The sequence below is a fragment of the Daucus carota genome, chromosome 9, assembly GCF_001625215.2.
Source record: "Daucus carota subsp. sativus chromosome 9, DH1 v3.0, whole genome shotgun sequence".
Lineage (NCBI taxonomy): Eukaryota > Viridiplantae > Streptophyta > Magnoliopsida > Apiales > Apiaceae > Daucus > Daucus carota.
Genome location: NC_030389.2, coordinates 22,542,991 through 22,564,033, shown reverse-complemented (window position 1 = coordinate 22,564,033; position 21,043 = coordinate 22,542,991). Strand labels below are relative to the sequence as shown.

The 21,043-nt window shown below is 34.0% G+C and overlaps 1 protein-coding gene across 5 annotated transcripts; it reads left to right on the top strand.

Annotated features, from left to right (window-relative positions):
* The first annotated feature begins 207 nt into the window (after positions 1-207).
* On the top strand, positions 208-15,649 carry LOC108200558 (RNA pseudouridine synthase 6, chloroplastic). 5 transcript variants are annotated; one of them, XM_017368755.2, is made up of 9 exons: positions 209-536; positions 4,938-5,066; positions 5,142-5,405; positions 5,497-5,578; positions 6,244-6,359; positions 6,458-6,512; positions 11,284-11,395; positions 12,596-12,765; positions 15,154-15,649. In XM_017368755.2, exons 1-9 carry the CDS (start codon positions 337-339, stop codon positions 15,424-15,426), a joined length of 1,401 nt encoding a protein of 466 aa, XP_017224244.1. In that variant the 5' UTR covers positions 209-336; the 3' UTR covers positions 15,427-15,649. The 5 variants fall into 5 exon arrangements, with proteins under 5 accessions (XP_017224248.1, XP_017224244.1, XP_017224247.1 ...); XM_017368758.2 differs by lacking the exon at positions 15,154-15,649 and adding an exon at positions 14,189-15,134; XM_017368756.2 differs by having other exon boundaries at positions 210-536; positions 5,151-5,405.
* Positions 15,650-21,043: the final 5,394 nt, after the last annotated feature.

Genomic DNA, 21,043 nt, shown 5'->3' with positions numbered 1-21,043 from the left:
TCAGAAATTTAAAAAATTATTAACCTCTTATGAGTTAAATATAAAAATACATGAATATTTTTTTTGATAATTGAGATTAGTTGAATATTGACATATATAAAACATATAATATATAATAATTAATTAAATTTAAAAATTAATTATTTTTTAAAAAAGTACAAATCTTTCTTATATGATTTGATAATTTTTCCCCGACCCAATAATATTATTATTACCTATGTTCTACATCTACTCTACCGTAACCCGTTCAAAGCCGCTATGGATAAAGGGGGAAGAGAAAAAACCTCGCTGGTCTGAAAGCTTCTTCGGTTCTTGCAATCCATTTCTTGCTTAAAAATGGCGATTTTGTCTTCTTCGTTCCTTTCAAATAATATAATGTCTTCACTCTTGGGCAGCTCCAGTTTGGTCTCCACACATACTCTTATCCGCCGCAATTCTCACTTGTTAAAACACGCAAATACACCACCAAAAAGAAGAAGCTTTTGCTCTCAGTCTTCTGCTGTTACAGTGCATAATACCACTATTTCTTCAAATGGGTACCTTCTAAATACCCTCTTCTCTAACCCTCTCCATATATTTTGCATATATTCAGTAATATACATGTATGTGTGTATGTATCATGCGTCCGTGTGTAATATATTAATATTCAATGTTTTATTTGTTTAAGTAGCCAATTTAATGGAAATGGAATATGTTGAAGTTTTTAGGCTATTATAGTTAGAGCAGTTGTACGGTGACACCTTACCCAAACACGAAAATTTAGTGTTTGGGCTTGAACTTTTGATACACGAAACATGAAGCTATATGTACATAAAATTACATGATGAATAACGGGTTGGATATGGATTTTCACTTTGGATACACGAAATACATATATTTAAATAAACAAGCACGCAAAAGTTCGATGGAGGTCATTAGTTGGAGACTCGGAGACCATTCTACATTATTGAATAAAATCTGAAACAATGATATAGATCTTAATATTTGTCTCCGTAGAACTTAACTTATATAAATACAAACTATAAAGCTCTTATTTTACACTACCTATCTACCCAACTTTCATCTTGCTGTATCTGACTACTCATCCCGATCCCAACCACCACACTGCAGCCCCTCCACTCAGTTCCACTGGTTAGCAAAGTTGCTGCAGCCTTAGGGAGAATCGGGAGTTCCTGATATATACTTTGGTGATTTTTTTCACTTTATAAATATTAGTGATTTGTGCTGTATAAATTAGTGATTATCACTTTAGAAATTGGAGAAACGAGTATAGAAACCGGTGACACTGTTGTTGTTGATTGGGGTAAATCATAGATAGTGATGTTCTTTGGATGATTGTAGCGGCATATATAAATTGTATTTGTGTATGTCGCATATATATATGTAGATGGGTGATCTGTGTATGTCGCATATATATATATAAGTCTCTCACTCTACATACATACATACATACATACATATAGAGTCATACTCCAATACAAACAAAATTAGCCTACAAACTAAAAACACTAGTACAAAAAATGCTTTTTGCCACGGCCCTTTTGCGTCGGTTATATTAATGTCGTCGCTTAAAATTATTTCTAGTGTTGGTTCGTTTATTAACCGACGCATAAAATGAATTTGTTTGATTAACAGCGTCGGTTCTTTAAATAACAGACGCCTAAAGTCTGCGTTTTACGTCGGTCAATGATACACCGACGCTTAAAAGTTTCTTTCTGTGTCGGTTTTTGGAACACTGACGCTGTAGGTTAGGTTTTGTGCGACGGTTCATGAAACACCGACGCTATAGATCTACAGTTTTAGCGTCGGCTTGAAATAACCTGACGTAGTAGCATGTTTTTTTGTTTTTTTAAAATTTAAAAATCTGAATAACAGTTCTCATATATATATTTTCTCCATCGACTTACTGATGACTTCTAGTCAAAAACCCCAATTTGCTTTCACCAATCTCGCAATTTTCATTTCTGGGTCTGCTCCTCATCTCTTGATGATTTCTCAATCTCCGGACAGGCTTCTCATCTCAATCTCCATCTGAATCTCAGAGTCTGCAGACGCTAAAGGTCTAATTTGACCGACGCTAAATGCCTATTCAATCTTTGGACAGGCTTCTCATCTCAATCTCCATCTGAATCTCAGCGCCTGAAGACGCTAAAGGCCTATTCTGTACTAGTGAAACTCAATTTTTAGTCACTATTTTTGACTGCAGTAGTCACTATTTTGTGCATCACAGATCACTATTTATATATAACATATATCTCAAATATAAATATATACATACATACATACATATATATGCAACATATATGACCAACATCTTCACCCGAACCATAATAATGGACCTCTTATCACCATCACCAGCCGTTTCTATCACTTACCACCATCGCCCACCATCACCAATAGTCACGAACACTTGCCATCATAACTTATCAAAACTAGCGATTACTTACCACCATCATACACATTCTCTTACAGCTTGTTACCTTCAAGAACCTTTTTGAGATTGAAATTGGTCATCTATAATTAATCATCAATAGTTTAGGTAAGTAGATTTTTTCAATTTTGAATAATAAAAATCATTGTTTATATACCCAACGCACGCACGCGCACACATGGTAGCACTTCATAGCATACCCTCTTATATAGAGTTTGGTAGCACACCACTGTAAATATATACATGATGCATATATTTTTTATAAATATACTTATAAATATCAATTAGTAAACTGAAGAAAAAATTATACAATTTTTTATTCCAAAAATCATTGAAAATTATGTAAGATTCCAGAATATATCATGTAGTATTCTATATTATAATAGAATTAAGAATCTATAATGGTGTGCTACGTAACTCCATATAAGGAGATATTCATGGAATGTTGGCATATATATATATATATATATATATATATATATATATATATATATATATCTGTGTGTGTGTCTGTGTATATGTATATATATAAGGGGATCTGGTACAAACTTACAAACTTTTTTTTATTTTTTTTTATTTTTCGTATGTGTTAATTTTTAGTTATATAAGGTACCCATGTTGAAAATAATTAAATTATATCGTTATTTCATTAGAAAACATATAAATAAACTATGCGTTCAACACATATATAACTTGAGTTTAACATTTTTTAACATATTTTGTTGAATATCGATTGAAATTGTGTTGGAGAAGTACATAAACTAATTTTTCAATGTAACGTTAAACGTATTATATAACCAATATTTATCTTTCTAGACCCTAACTAAACTTCAGAAGTATAGTTTAAGCATCTCTATAAATATATTCAACACAATGATAATTAGTATTTTACACCCGATGTTGAACCACAGTTACAAATATGTTTAATGCATGACACCACTGTACACGTTATGATATAATTACCCGGTTTAATTATAGTTTTCTTGATTATATATTATTATGTGTATTTGGGTTGGTGTATATCTTAAACGGGTTGTGTGAACCTATTAGGGAAAAAAGGATTTTCCCTTCCTTTTCATTTATTCCCCTCGATTAATCAACATAACTTTGAATGTACCAAATGCAAGGAAGACTTTTTTAATCTTCTTGGAAGATGGTTGAAGAATAAACACAACTTTCATCATTGATATATGTTTCATATTATATTTATTTTGTGAAATGGGTTAATATTTATCATTTAGCCATTGTAGGCGTATGATATTGATATTGTTTATCAAGTGCACTTGTGAAGCGGGCACTCCACTTTGACCCCTAGCGTGCTTTTTTCTTTTAACAATTATAATCATCTGATTAATTCTAGGTAAGAAGAGAAGAGTGTTACCAAGGTTGGGGATGAGGTGAAGCTAATTTAAAAGAGGTAAAGACTGAAAATTGTGATCTGTAGGGGCCCATTGCAGATGTCATGGTTGGGTTGGATAAATTGGGCGTCGGCGGAGTGTGGTGATTTTTGTCAGCCTAGTCGGTTAGTTACGGACTACATTGGAAAGGAAGATAGAAATTTAACTAGAATTAGGGTGCACTAGTAGGGCTTCAGCCTTCAAATCTAGTTCCACCACCAAATAATGGGTAATAATCAGGAAAAAGAGTTCAAGGACGAATCTAATTTAAGGGAAAGGATATAAGAAAGTAATAAAATTTGATTTTGATCTATATTAATCATTGAAAGACTTCGACATGGACTTCCATTGCCTTATGTACAAATAATAAGATTTATTAACCTGTGTTGTGAATGCTTGAATGTCAGAACCAAATTCTCGGTCTTTCCTTCGTGGTACAAATGGCTTCTTAAAAATGATAGAAAAAACAAAAACACCAACTACATAGAACCAGAGATTCAAAATAGAACGACTCACATAGTTTTTTATCTGCCTCCTTCATGCAATCAATTTTAAAAGATTTAGTTTGGATTCCTTCAACTTTTACCTAAAGTAAATGGATCAAATAAGTTATATTAAGGTTAATTTTTAACTTGTTGATGACTAGAAGAAATTAACAATCATGATACAGTTTGTACTTCCAAGTTAACTAGGAAATGAATGTACTAACCTTTATTTTTCTGAACCATGTGGGACACCCCTCTTTATGCATCCCAAAAAAACTATGTTCCAATATAGTAATGCTCTTTTCACGATCAAAATGAACTAACACTTGAGCATGTAATACCATGACTAAATATGCTTGCAATGATGTGCTGCCTTTGCCTGCATCATGCACCTAAATTCATGGTAACCATGGAACCAACTTTCATGTGCCATTTGAAATTTTCTCTCTATTGATATTTATTAACCTTGTAAGTTATCATCAATATCTGTTATACATTAACCATATTTCTTGCAGTAGAGATTATGTAATCTTTTTCTAACTTTGATTAAGAAAAAAACTTTTAGAGGAATGCCTTTATAACATTGGCCTTCCTGATGCTATATTATATTTCCTTATTTTGCAGAACCCCTAAGTATGGTCGCTTGCTCCCCTGCCCTTCACACCATGGACCACCAAGAGTTGAACACTTGGTTGTTAAAGATGGAGGGACTGTTCTTGAATATATTTGCAAAGTTTTGGATCTACCCCCTCTGTGAGTATTCCTACATTGTTGTCCAATTTCTTGAACATTTTTCTTGAGTCTCTATTGCAGTTCTCAGTGTCCCAGATTTAAAAGGTTTGTTGCAGATCTCATTCATTTTGGTGCGGTACACTATGCTCTTGTTTGCCCAAAGCCTCCCCCAACTGCAACTCCAAAGGAAATTGAGTTATACAAACAATATACAGATCCAGCAGTTCTGAGTAAGAGAGTATCAATTAAAGGAAAAACTGTGAGGGAAGCACAAAAAACGTTTAGAATAACTTCTAGTGACGAGTTTGTTGAAACTGGAACGTACTTACGGGTTTATTTACATCCAAAACGCTTCCCAAGGTATAAACTGGTTTCTAGGAATGACTTGTCCCCTCGGATTCAAACCCTTGACCTCTTATATTTTCTGGTGTTGATTTACATTTTATCCCAGGTGTTATGAGATTGATTGGAGATCAAGAATTATCTCAGTAACAGAGTCCTATGTTGTCTTGGATAAACCTGCTGGTACATCAGTATGTAACTGATTCTTTTTCTCTTGTCTTTTTTGGTAATTAATATAAAATTTATCTTCCATCAGTAAACAGATATTGTTCCTAAAATACATGCTTTCTTTAAACTTCATGTTCATTTAAGTAATATTATGATACTATGTGCTGATCAAAGAATTAAAAACTACTACCTTATTCAAATGTGTTCATATATCCATGTATTTGGACATATTTAAGATAGTGCACATGCATTTTTATTATAATATTTTTGTACATTACAGGATACATACATTAAGTTCAAATTTTCCACCATGTGACTGTTTAATAAGTGGCCAGTTGCTGAAATGTTTTGAAGTAATGAATGAATGTTTGTTTTTGAAAGATATAGAAAAGATTCTTTATGTCTCTACTTGTTGCTAGCTATATGATGTCAACAACAATAATTGCCTGATCAAATATTTTGACTATAGTCTCATGCTACACTTCTTTTTTATTTGGTCCTTCTGCCCCTGTGCTCGAATATGCTGCAGTAATAAAAATTCTATATAGGAGAGGAGGAGCAAATGAATCACTTCTTATATTAAGTGCCTATTGTTGCTTATATCCCTAGTTCCATACCAACTTAAATTCTTAAAAGTGAAAAATAGCCATTGGTGCTTACTATATTAATGAATATGTGCCTTTATTAGGTAGGGGGGACCACAAACAACATTGAAGAAACTTGTGCAACATTTGCCACTCGTGCCCTGGGGTTGGTTGATCCACTCATGACTACTCATCAAATTGACAATTGCACTGAAGGCTGGTAACTTATTTATAATATTTAATACACTGACTTGTTATTTGTACTCATAAAGTTATGTATTTTCTTAACTTGGGAATTTTCGGCTCATACATTTGCAGTGTTGTACTAGCTAGAACAAAGGAATATTGTTCAGTTTTTCATGGAAAAATTCGGGTAAGCACACTAATTGTCTATTCAGCTAAATTTGGACAAATGCATCATTAAGTAGTTATATAATGGCCATCAATATTCCTCACTTTTGCAAGGGAAATTGAATTTTGTCATTTAATATGCTACAACAATGGATAACAGGTTTATTTACACATTTCAGTTCTCATGTACATCCTCGATTTTAATTGTGTACTTGCATCATAGAATCCATACAGGGTAATGGCCTATGTATTAATAAGATATAGATATATATTTAATAAGAATTAAGGAGTACATATACAAAATATTTTGGTAGATTATTATGATACTGTACTAAATTATAATAAGAGAACATAGGTATAATTTGTTGTTTGGTTAGATATATTTGGTCATTTTCTAAATTAACCTTGTGTCTTATTATATATATATGTGTGTGTGTGTGTGTGTGTGTACATGTATATGTGTATATATAAATATGCACACACACACACAGAGATATATATATATATATATATATATATATATATATAAAGTTAACTTCTATGGAGTAGACAAAAACATTGGAGTATTGGAGTACGAGTTACAATTTTTTAGTTTAATCAAAAATAATATCTTTCATTATCCAAATTCTTATGTAATTTATCATTTATAAGTTGTCCTAAACAAAATTATGAATCAATCAATAATGTTTTTCAACTTTAACAAGTATTATGATTCATGTTCTACTTATTAGTTATATTGCAGAACATAGTGTTCTCTGATTTATAAAAGTAATTGTTCTACGTTTTAATTACAATGTTTATATTGTAGAGCATAATCTGAAGTTGACGAATGTTTACAAAAATTGCAGGACAAAAAAAAATTAAATTTAGATGACTAGATTATAATTTTTCCAATTTTCTACTCCAATACTCCAATGTTTATGACTACTCCACACACACACATAACATATTTGACGAATATAAATACACACACACAAACACACATATACAACGTATATAATCATCATCTTCACCTGTATTACAATAAGGGACCTCCTAACAACAGTACCAACACTTTTTATAACTCGGCACCACCGGCGACCATCACTAATAGCCATCGCCATTTGCCACCATAACTTACCACAAGTAGCGACTACTTACCACCATCACACGCCTCCTTTCATCACTTACTACCATCATGGACCTCCTATGATCATAATTGATCATTAATAATCGACAACTAATAGTTAAGATAAGTAGATTTACTCAATTATAAAAAATAGAATTTGCAGATATTACTATATCAAATAGTAATTAATGCAGTATAAATTAGTGATTCTTGTAGTTATAAATAGTGATTTTGAAACATGTTTTTAGTTTGTATTTAAGATTTGGTTTGTAGTTGATCGTTAGCCTATATATATATATATATATACATACATACATATATATATAAATACATACATATATATAGTGTTACTGTAGTGAAAACCCTTAAAATGAGAATCAAATGTGAACCATGTCGAAACATAGCACATATGGTATGGAAATTGATCGTTGGGAGATGAATTAGAATTTAGTGAAGTCGGATTTTGAAAAACGTAAACTGATTGACAGGAAAAATCAAATTAAAAACAGAGGGGAATCTGTAGATCATTTGTGGCAAGGTACAGGTTCATTGTGTGTGGTGAATACTAAGGAGGCCATTAGATTAGATTAATCTAATGGCTTAGATTAGTTCTCAAATCTCATAGAGATATGGGGTTGTCATTTGAGCACCTGCCTATATATATATATATATATGGATAGGATCAAACAAAAACTTTTTTAAGTTACAAACTTACAAACTTTTTTTTATTCTCCCATCGTGTTAATTTTTAGTTATAGAAAGTATTCATATTGAAAATTCTTGAAAAAACATCACAATTTTTAAAAATAACTCATAAATAAATCACGCATTCAACACATTTGTAACTGGGGTTCAACATCGGGTGTAGAACACTAATTATCATTATGTTGAATATATCTATAAAGATACTTAAACTATACCTCTGGGGTTTGGGTGGGGTTTAGAAACATAACTAATAGTTATATAATAAATTTAACTTAGTTCTTACATTCAAAAATTAGTTAATGTACTTCTCCAACACAATTTTAATCGATGTTCAACAAAATATGTTAAAAAAAAAGTTGAACTCAAATTCTATATGTGTTGAACGCAAAAAGTTTGTAAGTTTGTAAATTTGTACCAGAACCCACCCCTATATATGTGTGTGTGTGTGTGTGTGTGTGTTCCTGGTCCCCGACATATGATTGTTGGGGAGCCAGTATATAAGACACTTTCCACCGTGTAAAACACTTAAAAAGCGCTATATGTCTAGCGTCCAGCGCTGTACGAGTTTTATGCGTACAACGCTCACGATCACGACTGATCACCCATAACACATCACCTAGGTCATTTGGAATGCATTTGATTTCTAGCAAAAAAAACAACAACAAGTGAGCGGTAAAACTTGGCATTGTGGTGAGAGATCTTTGGAGCAAATAAGCACACTCAAATTTGTGGTAATATCTTACTCTAAACTAGTTGATTTGTAGTGTTATTATTATGGCATATTTTTTGTTTGAAGATTTTGTTCCAAGAAAAAGAGTTAAAATAGTTAATAATAATGATTTTGTACATGCAAATGATGTTGTTAAAGTTGATAGTGTTTATTGATATTAAAGATGGTGTTGATGATCAGAATGTTGTTAGTGGTGATGACTAGGTTGATGAGAATGTAGATATAGATGGTGGAGTAGTAGATGATATATTTGATAATGAATACAAAAAAATGAAAATATTTAAGTCCCATATTTAAAATAGAGATTTGATAATTTAGATGCTGCGGATAGATTTATTAAGGCATATGCCCTTAAGAATGGGTTCGCCATTAAAATACAATAAACACAAAAACGGGCAAAAGTCGAAGAAATATGTGCGTGGATATTTGTTTGTAGACTTGCGGGTAAAAATAGACAAAAATATTGTGGATGATGAATTATGTGTATGTAGTAGTAAAGGTACGCGCCATCGAGATTAAATTCCTAAAAGTGGTTGTAAGGTTTGGATGTTTGTTGTTATAAAGAAGAAAAAATATTATTGGAATTAATTGACTACACTTGAATTAAAGCACAATCATGATGTTGTATCGCCTAGTGAAATGAGTTTGATTCAATAAGAAAGACATGTCACGGCGGCAGCTAGAAATCTGATAAAAACCTTGAATGTGTGGGGTGTTTGTTCTATCCAAACCATGAGTCTTTTCAGTAATATGCAAGGTGGAGTGAGTAATGGTGGTTTGGTAGTCAAAATGTTAGGAAAGTAGTGCAGGATGAGCGGAAAAAAGATAAAAGTTAATGACGCTCAAGCAGGGTTTAATTTGTTAGGCCGTCTTAAAGAAGAAAGCGGTTCAAGTGGATGGAGAAAACCGTATGAAAAATCTTGTATGGGTGGATCCTCAATGTTTGATGGCCTACCGTAATTTTGGGGATGTTGTTGCCCTTATTACCGCATACCGAACAAATAGGTATGCCATGCCATTTGTGTCTTATACTGGGGTCAAACATCATTACCAATCCGTTTTATTTGGATTTTCACTCATCACTCATGCGGGATGAAGTAAGAACAAGTTTCGAATGGGTGCTAAGAACTTGGCTTGAAGCGGTTGGCGATAAACACCCGAATGCTACAATTACAGACCAAGATCAAGCAATGGCTTGGGCGATTGCATTAATACTATCCTAAACCCGATATTTGTTATGTTCATGGCATATTAGCAAGAAATTTCCAAAAAAATTGAACACCCTTTATATTAAGCATCCCGTAACATTTAAAGTTGATTTCAACAAATGCATATATAATTCATTGATCGAAGATATTTTTAAGGAGAGGTGGAAAGATTTAGTGGTGAAGTATTATTTGAAAGATCATTCATGGCTTCAGGGATTGTATTTGTTAAAGGAGAAATGGAACACGACATTGAGGAGCGAGGCAATAATATCATTTTCCTTATAAACGGAAAATGAAATAATTAAAAATATGATCTATAATTAATTAAAAAAAAAAGCAAAGAGTAAAACTACCATGATTAACATATATTAATATTTTAAAAACTATTTACCAATAGATGATAAAAATATATATTATTTTTATTATCCATTTATAAAATAAAAAAAGTATTGTTAAAGCTAAATCTCTTAGAAAAAATATCATCAATCGGTTATTAACATTTAATTGAACTTCAATATATTGTCATTACATTCCTTTGCTAAAGAAAATGTGGGCATCCAACAATACTAAATTATTAGTAAAAATAATGTTAAAGCTTAAATACAAGCCAATAAATTTTGAATTATATATTCGCTGGTGCTTTGCACGGGTTTAAGGCTAGTATGATTAAATTGTACGTCAGAATTAACATATATAACATAAATTAAAGATTGCGATTGTAACTGGAAATCAAATCTCAATAAGAGTTGCAATATTTAGATTGTGAAACCTAAATTCTTATCTTTTTAGTCCGCCCCAAAGAAATAACTCATCCATATTATTACTGTCTAACATCTTATTTCAGAAATTTTGTTATTTTATTATTTCTTTGATTCTACCCAGAAGAATAAATAAATCCTTTTGTCGTTATATTAATCCAGCCCAATGACTGTCCAATAGACTACCAAATATTTAAGGTTTCAGCTTCCATAGTATAGATAGAAAGTATATAGACATCTTGTTGAGTTCATGGTCTTTAATTTCTCTATATGTTTGACATCAGGAAAAAAAGGTAAAAAAGCTTTATCTTGCTCTTACAGCTGCTCCAGTGCCAAAAGGAGTAATTACTCACTACATGCGTCCAACCAATATTGCACCGCGACTTGTTTCTAAAGGTAGTCTTTGTTGTATTAAAATGTTGACCCTATAAAGTTTTGGATATATATTGTAGTTATTGGGAACAATAATATAACTGTGTCCCATTTTGCAAAGATTTGGGAAAAATGAACTAGTCACCTCACCACGTCCACTGTAAATTATGCGCACCAATTACTTTGGGCAAAAAATCTTTCAGGCTCCAAAGTTTACCTAATTAATCATGGAAATAGATATATTTTCCCTTATTATGCTCTGTCATTGTGCCTTTAAGGTTAAGGAATCAAGAAAACTAGAACTGCTAAATAGAGGCAGACCAGTTATCATATAGACTCCACACTACATGAGATCCGATGTTCGAATAACTTTATGCTCACTGGACTTTGCTTTGGGTATCTATAAGTTTCTCATTTGGGTACCTATTTTATGATATTTATTGTAACACGTTAGCTTTTGAACATGGGGAGATGGGATAGATTATCTCATTTGAATATGGGAACTTATAATTCAAGCATTTGGAAATTGATGCGAAAGATGAAAGCTTTGAAGACCCTAGTTTGTAATCAATAAATATTTGAAGTTGTTGTGGGAAGTGTGTGTGTGTGTGTGTGTGTGAGTGTGTGTGTGTGTGTGTGGCGAACTCGTGGTAATAATTACTCGCAAATTCTCTGGGAGGTACCTGAACATTTGCTTCCTTTTATCTTGCTTTTCCCTGTCTGCCTGATCAAAACAATTACGAACTCTATTAAATTTTGTACATGCTGAATTATCTTCTGATCCCCTCAAACTAGATGAGATGATTAGTATTACTTCTGATGTATGTGGTTTCTCATGTGTAAGTATTTACAAATTACAACATATGCTTCAACAGCATCTTGTCTATGAGTAGTTTTGGCTTACAAATTAGAGCCTCTTTTCCATTCATACTTCAAATTTGTGGTACAATTTAAGTTTCTTAAATGTTTTTGGACTAAGTCTTGATTACTCTTAACCTATCAAAAGACATAATTGTAGCCTCTTTCTTAAGTGGCCCATATTGTTTTTCTCTTCTCTTAGTTTCCAAATAATTTATTGGCAAATAAAACTGGCCTCGTAAAGGCAACTGTTCAGCACTATGTGAAATTATTAAAGAAAGGGCAGGTAGTTTCCAGTGACATTTATAAAAGCTAAAATTTATATCTGCCAAGATTAATAGATTTGACGTTTGTCATCACATGCAGAATTCACAACAAGATGGTATTTATGCCAACTAGAAGTCTTAGAGTGTAAAATGGTTCCCTGGCCAAATGCTGATATTGTAGATAAATACAGTATTGAGGATTGTGGATGGCCTTCCCAAGAGTTTGCTTATGAGTGCAAGATCAACCTATTAACAGGTCGAACTCATCAGGTATCTAGAATTTCTTTTATATTGTCTTCCACATCAGACCAGCATGCCATGTTCACTTATGTTGAACTGTAGTTGTTACCACCTCTGGTTTTGGTTCTGGTTTAGCTTAAATTTAGATTTTCATTTTATTTTGCTGTTCAAGAATTAACCGGGATTAGGGAAACATAATCCATCGATAAACATAACTTTAAGAAAGAATGCGACTGAATAGAAAATGTGTGTGTGTGCGCGCGCGCATCAAATAAAAATTAAAATAACAAGGACCAAATTCTGAAGTCAACTTCACTTAATCTATGTAAATAGTCCCAATATAGCCGGAAGTAATTGCAAATGAAAGTTGTTAGTCGTGTTATGTTTGAAAAGTGGTAGAACATCTTGAAGGAAGACGGTGGAGGAGAATCTGAGAACATGGAAACGGTTAAGAAGCTGCCAAATTTGTGTGGGAGGTGGTCAACTCGGCATACGTTCGGCTGATTACATGTTTGACTCTCTAGGTGGCTAGTCGATACTCAAAACTATAGTTGAAACCCCCCGCCATGCAGAACAAGGAATGAATAAATTAATTTGTATTTATTATGTATCATTATTTCGGTTAAGATTAACTATGATTGACTAGTTGGTTTAGTTATATCAAGTACATTAGTACATTCAAGATTATCGGAATTAGCTAATAATAATAAAAGGATTTGTTTCCTATTATCTAGGATATTACTCGCTCCAAGTGCACTAGTTCTCCAAGTTATGAGATCTACTTAAACAAGTGAATCATTATTATTGGCAGAGTTAAATATTGTATTGTGTATTTCTGCCTATTCACTAAGAAAATGATTATTTTCCCTTTGTTTTAAACCCCTTTTCTATCTTGTCCTGCGTCAAGTGGTATCTAGAGCTACCGCTCCTCCACCCAAACACCATAAATCCTTTTCCAGAAACCACCAGCAGCCGTTTGCCAATAGTCATCAGCAGCCTGCCAGTAGCCTTTAAACATTTTGAACAGCCAATGAAATTTTAAGAAATTCCAAATCAAACACACAGTTTGACAACATGTATAAAACATCATGTCTTTCTATATAGATCCCCAAGTACTCAATGCCCAATTTTCACAACTTGATGGATTATTTTGTGCTATTGGAGGCATCTTTTAACAATCTTATCCACATGATTCACTAATGGGAATCCGTTGATATATACACAAAATGGAAGATAGAGAACAATTGTATGAAGAGTAGGAAAAATCTAAAAGGAATCAAACAAAGATCTTTGAAGAGTTATGCATAACAGGAGCAGCTTGTACATGTACAAGTGGATAAAAACTTGATTGTCATAAAAATGATGTTCCAATACAGAATTAGCAAAGTATAAGTTGATAACGAGGAAATTTGTTGCCCTGAGATTGATGTTCCAGTGCATGCATGATGTACAGGTTGGTCATGTGATCATATAGATGTACAAGTTGGTCATTTGATCAAGAAGGACGATATTAATGTTGAAAGTCGATCTTTGAAGATGTCAAAGAGAGTTTTCAATCAACACATTGGATTTATTGTTCCTCCATGGTTTTACGAAGTCAAACATGTAAATGATGAATTTCAATGGCTTCCAAAAGTATATGGTCAACGTGTGTGGAGACTTGTCGAGCATCATGGATTCTTCTTTAGTTTAAAACATGTCAATAAATTTATCTATATATTATATGTTAATAATTAGAAATAAAATTAAATATGATTAGCTACAAGTATGATTCTATTAGAATAAATAAAGGATTTGGTGTTACAGTAGTAACTATTTATAAAGATTTAGTTATCTTAATAGATTGTTACGAAATAATTAATTATATATAACTCTTGTAGTTTTCGTTGTTGAATAGAGTTGAATGGTATGAAATAAATTTGAGGACTTATTGCGGGTTCCCAGCCAACATCAAATTAGTAACTCATTTCAAAATTGACTAAATTTGGTCACCAATTTGAAAATATGTATCAACTTTCTCATTAAAAATTAAATATTTTGTGTGAATTTAGTCATTGGGAGATGGTTTACTTGTTACATAATTTCAAATTAGTGACCCAATTGATCAATTTTGAAACGAGTGACTAATTTGATATATTTGAAACATATGATTAATGAATTTGATATTCATCCCGTATATTATCCGGTAATGGATACCTAAGTATGCTATTTTAATATCATATAGGTAAAGATATTTGTCGAACAAGCTTTATTGCACAGGTCACAAATTGTCAAAGTATTATATCATTTAAGAGTTTCTAGATACGTCAAAGCGCAAAGGAAACCTACAAATCCTTTATAGTATGGCATAAATTTAATTTTTCACTGGCGGTAAAGCAGACAGAGAAATCCACTTGACAATAAATTCACATGATGTAGATTCGTGCACAATTGGCTGCTTGTGGTGCTCCAATTGTAGGTGATGCGATGTACATGCCAGCTGCAAAGGCAGAGATTTCACAGCCTGGACTTAATCCACTCGGGAAACACAAGAAGCAATACGCCAGTGAAAATGATAAAGAAGTGGCAATTAAAGATTGGATTACATGTCATGGAAAGGAACCTCGAATTGCTATTTGTCTTCAAGCATGCCAAATTTCATGGGATGATGGGGAGCATTTTTATGAAGCAAGATCACCTTGGTGGAGATAAAATATATGGTTGCTACTTTCTATATAATTGTGCTACTTAATTTTGTTAGGATATGTTTTAGGATTTTTTTATTAAAACATATGAGGTTGATGTTTTTGTGCATGCTGCTTCTATTAGTGGCCCAATCTGTTGTTGTCATCTCAAGTCTGTATTCTGTATATTGATATACATATTTCGTGCTTGCTTGTTCTTAACATATATATTGTTATCATTCATTTATTTCTTTGCTTGAGGTTTGTGAAAATGATAAAATTAATATGAATTTATATTAATGTTAAAGTTCATATGAAGCAAGATCATCCCCTAGTGGAGACAAAATCATAAAATAAATGGTGTTGCTAGTCTTTAGATAGGTTGTGCTACTTCATTTGATCATGCATGAAACGAGTTGTGAAACACATATATTTACATGCACTAGATTATGAAGCAAAGATACGTGTGTGCACTTAAAGCATTAAGTGTGCATTAATCACCGATTAATTAATGTTAGAATCTATGATTATTAATTAATAATCCAATTAATTTCTGATCAATCCAATTAATCTTCGATTGAACCTTGTTTCATGTCTTTGCTGATTAAATTTGATTCCCGCTTTTTACAACACTGTATAAAATAATATAGTTTTACTCAAAAACTAAATATGGAATGATCATAGGTGGTAGTTTGCATAAGTTTCTGCAGCCCAAATATTGTATTGCAAGTTGCTAAAAGAAAATATAACAACATGAAATTTATTATATGCCCAACTCATCCCCGAGACAAGTGCTTCATCTGAGCTAGGCACCAAGTTCAGGAAGAGTCGATGAGATTCTTGGATTTTATTCATATCAAGAAATTGGATGTAACTGATGTCTTTTATAATAATCTCGATTTTTTCTTCTTTTTACTGTCTACTAATAGGATAATTTTTATGCAGTTTACCATGATGAAGATTAATCAAGAAATGATATTTGAGAAGGATTCAAATAACAATGCTGTTAATAAGGTTTCAAGAAGTTCGAAAATTTTAAATAGTTAAGAAAACTATAGGAAGATTGCACGTCATTTATTACCATATTGAACTGATATATTCTATTTTAAGAATCTAAAATATTAATAACATACTATTTTTAAATTATATCCAATACCATTGAAGCACAATTAGAGCATCTCCAATAATGAAGTGCCCTTAGCTAAAAGCTTAGTTGGCATACTAAAAATATATATTATAGTTAATATCGTCAAAAAGTCGCACTCCAAACATACCCGTCCCTTGTCTATAATTATAGCCAACTTTCTATGGATGGCTATATTTGTCTATCCACTAGTAAGAAATCTATATTATGATTACACATCACTTATTACCATATTAAAATGATATATTCTATTTATAATAATCAAAAACATTAATAATATACTATTCATAAATTATAGCCAACCAATATAGCCAATATCACTAGAGCAAAATGTCTATAAGGTTCAGCCAATTTTACATAATATTTTACACGTCCACTTTAGCCAACCATTTTAGCCAACGCCAATACACCATTGGAGATGCTCTTATCTTACATCATCTAGCCACCGATTATAACCAACCCCATTGGAGATGCTCTTATCTTACGTCATCTAGCCACCGATTATAGCCAACCCCATTGGAGATACTCTAAGTTCCCATGCATGACACAATCAATTATGATCCAACCCTGGTCATTTTGGAGATGCTTTAGGTAGGTTATATAGGTAAAATATGGACTATAAATCTAATAATATCAAATATTGACAGATTTTCCTAACTTCCTCAAAAAATACCAAATATTAAAAAGATGAAAAATTATATACGACTCCTATAAAAAAAATCGTGACACAGAATTTTAAAAATTATTAATATTTTTTAATTAATATTTGATAACATTCTTATACATAATTATATATTCAAAATTAGACATTGATTCTAAATTAATAAAAACATAAATAGATGTCAAATATGAAAGGAAATAGTAAAAAAGCAAAATTATGTTAACCGGAATATAGTGATATTAAAATTAACTAAAATAAATAACAAAATTATCGTGTGCGAAGCATGGGGAATAACTAATTTATGTGTGTGTATTCGTTATTATCATTTGTCTGCTATTTGAGGTGTTTAAATAAAATTGCTAAGGATGATATACGAGTGTAAATTAAAATTTTTATTTTTCTGGGAGTATATAAAATATCAAAAATACTTTTTGTTTACTCCCAAAATAGTATTTTTTCTGTAATACTTTATAAATATCGAATTCTTTTATTATATAAGCTTAATTGATTGGAAGATGTAAAATATCGCATAATAATAATCGATAACCGGGAAAAAAAATATAATAATATAGGGAAATATAAAATGTAGGACAACATAAACGTGCAAAGCGTTACTATTTATGATTAATGAGAGTTTAATTAAAATAAAAAAACATGAAATCTCTTCTGACGAAAATATGTATATATAAATATAATTTATCGTGTGCAAAGCGCGGGCAAGATAACTAGTAACTTTTAAGATAAGAATGTCGGGAGTAAAAATATATAATCTCAACATAATTTTAATACATTTAACTAATTAAATTCATATTTGTATATAAAGTGAAGTAGGTGTTAACGGGAGAAATTGGTTAACAACAGATGTGGGTACCTGAGTGATTATAGGAAAGAACTACGAATAATACGGGACGGGAAGTGATTGATGATATAGCTGATCTTGTGTTTGATCCTCGAGAGAAAGTGTTTGTTATTTTACACAAACTGTAAAAAAGATTGGAGAAGGGGGGTTGAATACAATCTCCTAAAACTTTTAAAAGATCAAGAACAAAACACAAAGTAAATTGCAAAAAGGAAATAACACCAGTAATTAAAATTACGGGTGGATTGTTTGATCCACCCGAAAGATTTTATATAAGAAGAAATCTGTGGATTGATTACAATTCTCACATATGCTGGTTCAACACTAGTTCTCTCAAATCATTTATGCTTTGCTAATGTTTTCGAATAAGAACTATTGTTGTTATGGATCAAAATCGAGGGGTGAGATTTGTGCTTTTTGACTGATCTCGCGAGTCAGAACTCAGACGGGTCCTCACGAGGTGCCTACGTATCTTCAGCGGAGTGAAGAATCAAGTCAAAAATCGTAGTTCTATATTGGAGGGGTAAAGCCCTTTATATAGATGTCTCAGGGTTAGAGACTGATTAGAAGTAGGATCCCTGGTGTTAGAGTCCGAGTAGAAATAGATATTTGAGTTAGAGATAGGATAGGACTGATCCCTGATCCTTATCCTGAGCTGCTGGAGGTTATCTAGGACTCTAGATAGTTATCCACGAAATTCAGAGTTCTTGTAGGACTCTCGGAGTCCTGGACTCATCAGTCAGATTCCTAGTAGGACTAGGATTCGAGTTCTGGGCCCTGGCCGGGCTGGGGGCTCGAGCCTTGAGATTGGGCAGCCCACGTTCCCTAAACGTGGATGCCCAACGGGTTTTTATAACCTCAATCTGCTAGTTACGAATTTTGGGTGTTAAACCCAGAATCCGGGCCTCATACTCAGACCTTTAATCAGACTCGGGCTCAAAATAACCCAATAATTTTTAGGGCCAATTTCAGACCCATATCATTTGCCCCCCAACTTTGGATAAGTTTCGTAGAAACTTTTCTAAAGTTTTAGAGCATTTTAGACTACTTCTCGAGCCTATTCTGAGTAAAGTCAGCCACCTAGGCCGATTCTGGACTTTCCCTAGTCGATCCGAGGCATTTTGGGGTACATCAATTGTTCTGGGGCGCTTTTTGAGCGTTTTCCGGGCTCTTCACGGGCGCTCTAGGGCGCTCGACCTCGCCCAGGTCGATTTAGGGCGCATTGGGCGCCCAGGTCGACGCTGGCGCGCACCTCGAGCGCTCATGGGCGCTCGACCTCGTTCAGGTCGATTTAGGGCGCTCAGGGCGTCCAGGTCGACTCTGGGGCGTACCTCGGGCGCTCGTGGGCGCTCACGGGCGTTGGGTGTTTTTTGACACCCAAGTTGATTGTCGATCTCACCAAGGTCGATTTAGGGCATTTTGGGTGCCCAGGTCGACCATGGTGAGGCCCTCAAGCGCTCCTTGGGCGATCTTTGTGCTCCTGGGGCGCTCATAGGGCGCTCTCAGGGCGCTCTCGAGCGTTGGGTGTTTTTAAACACCCAAGTTAATTATCGACCTCACCCAGGTCGATTTAGGGCGTCTTGGGTGCCCAGGTCGACGCTGGTGAGGCCTCAAGCGCTCCTCGGGAGATCTTTGGGCTCCTGGGGCGCTCCCAGGGCGCTTCTCGGGCGCTCTCGAGCGTTGCGTGTTTTTTAACACCCAAGTTGATTGTCGACCTCAGCCAGGTCGATTTAGGGCGTTTTGGGTGCCCAGGTCGACAATGGTGAGATCCTCAGGCGCTCCTCGGGCGCTTATGGCGCTCTTGGGGCGCTCCTAGGGTGCTTCTCGGGCGCTCTCGAGCGTTGGGTGTTTTTAACACCCATGTTTGATTGTCGACCTCACCCAAGTTGATTTAGGGCGTTTTGGGTGCCCAGATCGACTCTGGTGAGGTCCTCAGGCGCACCTCAGGCACTCTTGGCGCTCCTGGGGCGCTCATGGGGCGCTTACCGGGCGCTCTTGAGGGTTTTGGGACTACACATAGTTTAAACATAGATTATGCAACCATTAAGTGTAATCATGCTTGATTATGACTTGTTAATGTTATGAGGTAAGATTAGGCCTTAATCAAGGTTTTAGGGGCCTTTTCTAGGACCCTTGATTAGGGTTTTATTGAGTTTTATACATATTTTATACATGTAAATATGTATAAATATTGTATTTTCAGTTATTTTTAGGCTCTAGGAAAATCTAGATCCTTATAAAACCTTCTAGATTTTGGGCTTTTTCTTGGGCTTGGGCTAGTTGACCTGTAATAGCAGGTCACTTGGCCTGTTGACCTGTTAGATGACCTGTTGGTCATCCTATAAATAAGTGAGCATCCTCATTTCTCACTTCTCACTTCTCACTCTACAAGTTTACAACATCTCTCTAGAATTCTCTCAAGCCTCAAGCTTTCACCACCAAGGTTCTTTCGAGCTCAAATGGCTGATCGGGAAGCATCACGCTTGGCTAAGATTTCCAAGGCCAAGGGCACCTCCTCCAAGTCCAAGAGAGGTACTCCTATAATTATAAACTCTTCGTGTTCAATCTTTACTTGATTTGATCAATATTATGCGGGATGAATACCCCTCCCTAGCCGAGCTAGGTTCTTATGCCTATGCTGCCGATTGTTCGCGTTTGTTGGCTAAGGTCTATCGTAGATTGCTTAACTTTCCCAAGGCTTATTCCCTAGTTCGTGCCGAACCCGGGGATAGGACCTGTCATTGGGATCCTCAGCACTTTATATACAAGCATGCTCTACTAGCCAGACTAAGGTTTCCCCTGCATTCCTTCATCCCTAAGCTCTTAGCTGATGTGGGACTCAATCCTTGCCAATTGACGCCCAATGCTTGGCGTATGATCCATTTTTTCATGGTTCAGTGCCTATCTAAAGGCTTTTCCATGTCTGTCCCATTGTTTCGTATGATTTTCCAATTCAAGAACTACCTGACAGGTTCTACGGG

Coding starts and splice junctions, on each gene's coding strand:
- LOC108200558 (XM_017368755.2), top strand. CDS start 337: ATGGCGATTTTGTCTTCTTCGTTCCTTTCAAATAATATAATGTCTTCA. Junction 537..4,937: donor ACCACTATTTCTTCAAATGG/GTACCTTCTAAA, acceptor CTTATTTTGCAG/AACCCCTAAGTATGGTCGCT. Junction 12,766..15,153: donor TAACAGGTCGAACTCATCAG/GTATCTAGAATT, acceptor CACATGATGTAG/ATTCGTGCACAATTGGCTGC.